Here is a 7,711-nt window from a genome sequence, read left to right as displayed (position 1 = left end):
GTGGCTGAAAGTATAGAGAATAAAAAAAAGGAGACTATGCTGCTTCGAGACGTTATCGGATTTTAAACTCCACTCTTCGCCGTAATTTAGGGCTCTATTTCGAGTCCGGCGCTAGGTTTTCAAATTCTCGAGCATAGAGAAACAAACCAGAAACAGAGGATAAGATTGGGGCTCTAGTTTTCTCCAGAAAAAGTACTTCTGGAATTGGGTACTGGTATGTAGTTGAAATTTAAGATCATTTGAGGGGCAAATTGAGGAATTCGACAAATGTTTACGCCGCAGAGGAAGGTTTGGTCGGGTTGGTCGTTTACACCCGGGAAGAAAGCAGACGGGTCGGGTTCTGATCTGAACTCCAATGGGGTTTCTGTTGGCAAAGGGAAAGGAGCGGCTTTTGCTGAGCCCTTGACTCCTAATTGTAAAGACGTCGGGTCAGAGGACCAGGAGGAAGGGTTGCGCGAGAAAGTGCTAAGACTCGAAAATGAGGTTATCTGCTACAATATATTTCTTAAGTTGCTATTTTAGGAGCTTTAAATTCGTTATATATATATTTTTAGTATGCTTTTTTTCGGTACTTTTGTCCATATTGTTATAGATAAATATTTTTTTGATAGGTTTAGGTGAGGAATTGATATGATTAAAAAAGTTGCCTTTAAAATTAGTCGTTTTAAGTTAAAATGAGTGAGTGAGGAGGTGTTAGATGAAAGTAAACCCTTGATATGGTTTCTTAATTTTGTTACATTAAACTAAAATCCATTTTACTGCAAGAAGAAATTTTCCTGTTGTTTTTCGCATAATTTTTTTACTATGTCAAAGTTAAAGCGACTTACCCAATTGCACGGTTCGTTTTCGTTATTAGTTTTTGACCTTTCTTTAGTTAACACCATTCGCTTATTCAAACTATAGTTCAGACAAAGATAACTTATTTCACCTTTATTGGTGACATAGCATCTTGCTATTCTATTTTCTCCTATGAAGCTCAGAAGCTTCTGTCAGAGGAGTTTCCAAGTGTCAAACACATTTCTGACATGGAAAAATACATGTCAGACATGCAGCACATAAAAATAGATAAAATAAAATCGAACATGGTCGAGGCACGGTTGGACGCTTGATGATTTTTTTTTTGCATTTCTCCTAAATATGGAACCGACAATTAGTAATTTGATTCTAATGGGTTTTGAAGATTCAAAATTAATTTTAAAAAGTTGAAATGTTTGAAGATTAATATTTAATTGAAAAGAATCAAATTTACATTTTATTGTATATTATTATATAAAAGAATAATTTTATTGCTGTGCCTGACCATGCTTGTGTGTCGTTCGTAATTTTTAGAAATTCCCATCTCGCCAAGTCCATGTCATGTCATACCTGTATTATGAGTGTCCTTGCTTCCTAGCTTTTCTCATTTATGTCTAACTGAAAATTGGGCCCAAATTTGTCACCTTTTGTCAAGCATCATGTTGACTGGTATGAACTGCTGAAGGCTTTACTGGGAAAGTTGAATGTTTTAGGATTGCTGACTGGGCTGTGCTTATCTCTAGGATGGCTTTCTTGAGCATTCTTCATCTGTATCAAATTGAAAAGTTTGAAATTTAACATGGTTTTAGCTTTATAATGTGATAAACTTTTGCTGATGTACTCTAATGCTATCTACTCAATTTGGTTGGTCTATCCTATTTCATGGTAGAATGGTTTGTTCAATGTCCCACTGTCTCATCTGAACGATCCGTATTATTTCTGTTTCTTCTCCAGCTTTTTGAATACCAATACAATATGGGGCTTCTCTTGATTGAGAAAAAGGAATGGACATCTAAGTATGAAGAACTCAATGAGGCATTGATAGAAGCAAAGGATGCTCTCAAACAAGAACAAGCAGCAAATTTAATTGCAATAAATGATGTTGAGAAGCGGGAAGAGATTCTACGCAAGGCCCTTGGTGTTGAGAAGCAGTGTGTGCTTGATGTACGGATCTTATGTCCTGCTTTAATTTTTCCCCTAAAAAGTTGAAAGATATTGATATAATTTCCTTGCATTGGTTTGGTTTTATCCATGTAAAATTTGGCTTTTCCTTTGTATTTTTCTTATCAGCAAGTTGAGGAAAGATTATTTTGGGGTACTTTCTTCTGCAAATTTCTCAGTATAATTTTGAATAAATTAAAATGTACTTCTATAATTTGATACCTTGGAAATTAAAGCTTTCTTACTCCATAAATTCTTTTTGATATTATATATGATGTAATATATTCAAATGTTTGGATAATGGTTCTTTGGTTTTCTACAGCTAGAGAAAGCTTTACGAGACATACGCTCGGAAAATGCAGAAATCAAATTTACTGCTGATGCAAAGCTTTCTGAAGCAAATGCTGTGATTGCTAGTGTTGAAGAGAAATCTTTGGAGGTGGAGGCAAAATTGCGTGCAGATGATGCAAAGCTTGCCGAGATTAGTAGAAAGAATTCAGAGATTGAAAGGAAGTTACAAGAGTTAGAGTCTCGTGAAAATGCACTTCGAAGGGAGCGACAGTCTTTTATTTCAGAGTATGCTTCAACCTATTTTTCATTTATCTGCTAGTAGGCTAGTGGGACTTTTCTGTGTTTAGTTCTCATCCATGCTACCCAGACTAGGGTATGAGTGTTAAATATGGGTACGCTTAACTTCTTAGAAGTGTTTCCATGTATTTTGGAGGGTCCCTGGTGAGTCATATCCCAATACCCATGTCCAAATGTGTTGGTGATGGGTGTTGGAACACAAGCACGTCAAAAAATATGAAGTGACATGGCAACGTAGGTTTTTGGTTTTTGTGTTTGTTTGATAGTTGGTGGGTGGCGGTTCCTTTTTTTTTTTTTTTTTTTCTTTTGTGTGTGTGTGTGTGTGTTACCTTTCTCAATGAATATATACTCTTGTAGAATTCTTTGTTTATTTGTTAATCCAAGAGTTATAATTCTTTTTACATTTAAAGTTCATTGATATTTTGTTTTCCTTTCTTTCAGGCGAGAAGCACATGAGACTACTTTGTCCAAACAAAGGGAAGACCTGCGAGAATGGGAAAAGAAATTACAAGATGTGGAGGAGAGGCTAGCTAAAGGCCAAACATATGTCTACCAAAGGGAGGAGAGAGCAAATGAGAATGATAGCCTCTTCAAACAAAAAGAGCAACACCTTGAAGAGACACAAAAGATGATTGATGCAGCCCACAAAACTTTGAAGGAGAAAGAAGATGATATAAACAACAGGCTAACAAAATTAACTTTGAAAGAAAAGGTAGCCTAACTTTCATGTTGAGCAGTTGCATTTATATGAAATAATAGTATTTTACTTTGTTGCTCCAACTCTTCATTTTTGTTGAAGCACCTATGTCCGACGCATGATATAGCATTTGACCTCCTAGTATCCTCCAAAATACGCGGAAAAACTTAGAAATATCAACCATATCTGTGTCGGACACATACCATATCTGATACTCACATCCGTGTCTGAGTGGCATAGGTATTATTTACCATTTTCATCTGGATGCAGGAATGGAGTGTTGTTAGAGAGAAGTTGGAGATGAAAGAGAAGGAGTTGCTCATTATTGAAGAAAAGTTAAACGCCAGAGAGAAGGTAAGGTTTTGCTAGTGTTTCTGAGACACATTCATTCATCTGGAATTCTTATTTTTATGTAAAATGTTGGTAGATCTATTTTTTTAATTTATGTTCACAAAGGTTCCTTGTCTTTTCATTTACTTGATATTTTTCTCAAAGAGCTCTATTTAGTTCTCTTGGAGGGACAGATATTGTTAGAAGGCATCATTTAGGGTCATTTGTTTGATTTTTTTGTTTTTTTTGGCAGACGGAGATTCAGAAGCTCCTGGATGAACATAATGCCATTCTGGATGAGACAAAGCGTGCATTTGAGTTGGAAATTGATGGAAAGAGAAAATCCTTAGACCTTGAACTAAAAAGCAAGGTGATTGATGTGGAGAAGAAGGAAGTTGAAGTCAAGCACATGGAAGAGAAGATTTCTAAAAGAGAGCAGGCATTAGATAAGAAATTGGAAAAGTTCAAAGCAAAAGAGAAGGAATTTGAATTAAAAGTGAAAAGCCTCAAGGAAAGGGAGCAGGTCATCAGATCTGAGGAAAAGAATTTAGAGATCAAGAAGAAGCATATGGATGCTGACAAAGAAGAACTTTTGACCCTTAAGGCTGAAACTGAGAAGCTAAGGATTGCAAATGAAGAACAATTATCAAAGATGCATGAGGAGAAAGATAGGCTCAGAGTTAGCGAAGAAGAGAGGTCTGAGTATCTTCGCTTGCAATTGGAACTAAAGGAAGAAATAGAGAAATGCAGACTTCAAGAAGAATTGCTATTAAAGGAAGCTGAGGACTTGAAAAGGCAGAAAGAGAAATTTGAAAGAGAATGGGAAGAGTTAGATGGGAAAAAGTTAGAAGTTGAGAAAGAGTTGAAGAATATCAACCTACAGAAGGAGAAATTTGAAAAAGAAAAACTTGCTGAGGATGAAAGGTTAAAGAATGAGAAGCAAGTCGCCGAGGATTGTATAAAAAGAGAGTTGGAAGCTCTTGAAGTTGCTAAAGAAACATTTGCTGCCACCATGGAACATGAGCGGTCAGTGGTAGCTGAGAAAGCTGAAAGTGAGAGAAGCCAAAGGCTTTATGACCTTGAGTTGTTGAAAAGTAAACTTGAGAGTGATATGCAGGATAAATTTGAGGAGATGGAGAAGGAATTTGGAGAGAGAAAAAAGTCCTTTGAGGAAGAAAAAGAGAGAGAACTGGACAATATTAATTATTTAAGAGAGGTAGCTAGGAGAGAGATGGAAGAGCTGAAACAAGAAAGACTTAAGATAGAAAAAGAAAGGCAAGAAGTTAATGCTAGCAAGAGTCATCTTGAAGGACAGCAAATTGAAATACGAAAAGACATTGATGACCTTGTGGATCTCAGCAAGAAGTTGAAGGACCAACGAGAGCAATTGATCAAGGAGAGGAACCGCTTTATTTCATTTCTTGAGAAACAAAAGAGTTGCAAGAATTGTGGTGAGATTACCTCTGAGTTTCTACTCTCTGATCTAAAATACCTACAGGAAATAGAGAATGAGGGAGTCCCTCTGCTTCCAAGTTTGGCAGATAACTATACCAGCGGAAATATTTTTGGGAATTTTGTTGCATCTGAGAGGCAGATGATGTCTCCATCTGTTGCTTCAGGATCTCCAATTTCTGCTGGAACTATGTCATGGCTTCGTAAATGCACCTCAAAAATATTTAAATTCTCTCCTGCGAAAAACATTGAGCCTCATGCTTTAAAAAAATTGAACGTGGGGCCCTCACTCTCTAGTCAACAAGTTAATATGAAAGGCATGTCAACAACTGAAAATGAGCCAGAGCTCACTTCTGTTGCGGCAACTGAATCTTTGGAGATTGATAGGTTCCAATCAGACACCAGCACAAGAGATGTTGAGGCTGGTCAGGACTTGTCAGTTGATAATCAGAACAACATGGATTGTAAGGAACTGGAAGCGTTGGAAGATTCTCAGAATTGTGATCTGAATCATGGAAAGCAGGTTCACAGGAGAAGCAGGCCTAGAGCTAAAGTAAGACGCTCTGCGAAGGCAGTTGTCAATGATGCTGAGGCTATTCTTGGGAAAGCTTTAGAACCAAATGAACTTGAGCATCCAAATGGTAGTGTTGATTCTGTTCATGCCAATGCTTTAAGCAGGGGTGAATCTGGTCTTGCTGATGGAGGCACATCTAGAAATGAACGGAAGCGGAACCATGCTCAAACATCCCAAATATCAGACAGTAAGCAAGATGTTAGTGAAGGACATTCTGATAGTATTGCAGCAGGCCAGAGAAGAAAGAGGCATCAAAAAGTTGTCTCGGCTATACCTACTGGTCAGAAAAGATATAATCTCCGACGGCCCAAAAAGTAAGTTACCGTTGAGATGGTAGATTTTTCATCTCTTGCTTTATGTGTGTATGAATATTCATTGTGGTTATACAGCTTGATGGTTGATTTGTAATTAAGCTGAAGAACCACTACTTGTTGATTTGTCTTATCTGCTGTTAATCTAAGTTTAGCATAATTTCAATTAATCATTTATAGAATTGCCGGTCCACTTAATTAGAGATGGACTAGCACTTAGTGAAATCAATAATTCTGCAGTGACCGTAAAATAACTATATGGTAGGTTACTGAATCATTTTATTTCAAATGTATTGTTTGTAATAAGTTGGATTAGATTACAATTTAATTTACTATGTGAAACCTGTGGATGATGTTATTTTGTTGGACAAGGACAACCCAGTATAAAATATTTCAGCAGAAGCAATTTTGATGCAACTAACATGCGGAATATGCTTTGATGTAGTGGGGTCACAGTTGCTAAAACCACATCTGACATGAATAGAGAAACTGAAGGTGCTAAAGATGCAGTGGATCAAGTTAACTACTCTTCAATGCCTGCAAGTGAAACTGGAGATGCAAGTGAGAATAGTGGTGCACACTTTCTGCAGCAGGTAAGGGGCCTTGAAATTTTAATTTTTTTGTACTGTGGCATGTGCATGTTTGATGCAGATGGTTACGTGCATTTATATGATCTCTGCTACAAATTTACGTCAGTAGTCACTTGACAGAATGCTTTGACTCGTTAGTTGAGTAAATTATCTATGCATGGCATGGTCTTCGTTGGTTTTCTGTTTTCTGAAAAGTCGATGACATGATTTTATGATATCATCATAAATATTAATGAGCTACGAGGCTCATGTTCTAAAGCGGAACTTCACCATTTCTGATTTTGATGATTTATAAAACTCGTCTTAATGATTTTCACCATGTTTAAGTAATCTTGTTTTATATATCTTTTATGTTGCAGGGTGAGACAGGTCCAGACACCAAAGATGGTAATGCTGGTGCAACCAAAACATTTGATGCCAATATGGCATTAAGTGAGGAGGTGAATGGCACACCTCAAGGGGTTGGCGAGTACGGTGATGGAAATGACTACCATAGTGAATCACACAGCGAAGGGCATAAAGATGAGGATGAGGACGAGACTGATGAAGAGGAGGAGAATAATTTGGAGCACCCTAGTGAAGTATCAATAGGAAAGAAGCTGTGGAGTTTTCTGACCACATAATGATGCAAATCATATATTGTAATTTGCCAAAGTCCGGGCCCAGTTGTGCAGATTTCCTCGTAGGAACAGCTAGTGTGTATTAAAATATAAATGTAATTATTCGCCAGAAATTAATTCAGGTGGTGGTTTGGGGGGGGGGGGGTAGGGTTTTCCTTTTGATTCTTTTGCAAGACGGTCCTAGATTAGATAGATAGATACATGATTTATTTGTTGTAGAAATGAGTGGTGGACTGTACGGCTTCCACGACCAAATTGTTTGTATCGGATAGTACTTGTGTATTTCTAATCTTTTCTGGAATTATTGTTTGACTTTTGTCGTCCGTAAATGCCCAACCGTTTTACCCGTCCAGAAGAGTCAAACTGAAGCTCGAATTTTTTATTTTAATATTTGATTTCAAGTAAATTTCTCATAAGATGTTCTTCTTGATCATGTCGCCCTCAAGGCAAGGCTAGAACGTGCTTTTAACATCACTTCTGAAAAGTAAGATCACATTATTTATTTAATCTTGTTAGAGCACTAATTATTTTATTTATATTTTTATTTAAGCTTTTTATTTTATTTATATTTTTATTTAAGCTCTTGAGTTGGC

General features: G+C 36.9%; 1 protein-coding gene across 2 annotated transcripts; it reads left to right on the top strand.

Moving 5' to 3' along the window:
• On the top strand, nucleotides 1-7,447 carry LOC105803539 (protein CROWDED NUCLEI 1). Of its 2 annotated transcripts, XM_012635773.2 has the most exons (8): nucleotides 3-483; nucleotides 1,750-1,959; nucleotides 2,279-2,532; nucleotides 2,986-3,256; nucleotides 3,512-3,595; nucleotides 3,825-5,911; nucleotides 6,354-6,501; nucleotides 6,858-7,447. In XM_012635773.2, the coding sequence occupies exons 1-8, from the start codon at nucleotides 268-270 to the stop codon at nucleotides 7,119-7,121; spliced, it is 3,534 nt and encodes a 1,177-aa protein (XP_012491227.1). In that variant the 5' UTR covers nucleotides 3-267; the 3' UTR covers nucleotides 7,122-7,447. The 2 variants fall into 2 exon arrangements, with proteins under 2 accessions (XP_052479282.1, XP_012491227.1); XM_052623322.1 differs by lacking the exon at nucleotides 6,858-7,447 and having other exon boundaries at nucleotides 1-483; nucleotides 6,365-6,505.
• The last annotated feature ends 264 nt before the right edge of the window (nucleotides 7,448-7,711 follow it).

This window comes from Gossypium raimondii, chromosome 11, assembly GCF_025698545.1.
Source record: "Gossypium raimondii isolate GPD5lz chromosome 11, ASM2569854v1, whole genome shotgun sequence".
NCBI lineage: Eukaryota > Viridiplantae > Streptophyta > Magnoliopsida > Malvales > Malvaceae > Gossypium > Gossypium raimondii.
Note: the sequence above shows the minus strand (reverse complement) of the source record. Positions and strands in the feature narration are given on the sequence as shown.

What these genes read in the sequence shown, in the direction of transcription:
- LOC105803539 (XM_012635773.2), top strand. Translation starts at nt 268, where the DNA reads ATGTTTACGCCGCAGAGGAAGGTTTGGTCGGGTTGGTCGTTTACACCC. An exon ending in TGCTAAGACTCGAAAATGAG is followed by an intron (nt 484 to 1,749) that starts GTTATCTGCTAC and finishes TTTCTTCTCCAG; the next exon opens with CTTTTTGAATACCAATACAA. An exon ending in AATTAACTTTGAAAGAAAAG is followed by an intron (nt 3,257 to 3,511) that starts GTAGCCTAACTT and finishes ATCTGGATGCAG; the next exon opens with GAATGGAGTGTTGTTAGAGA.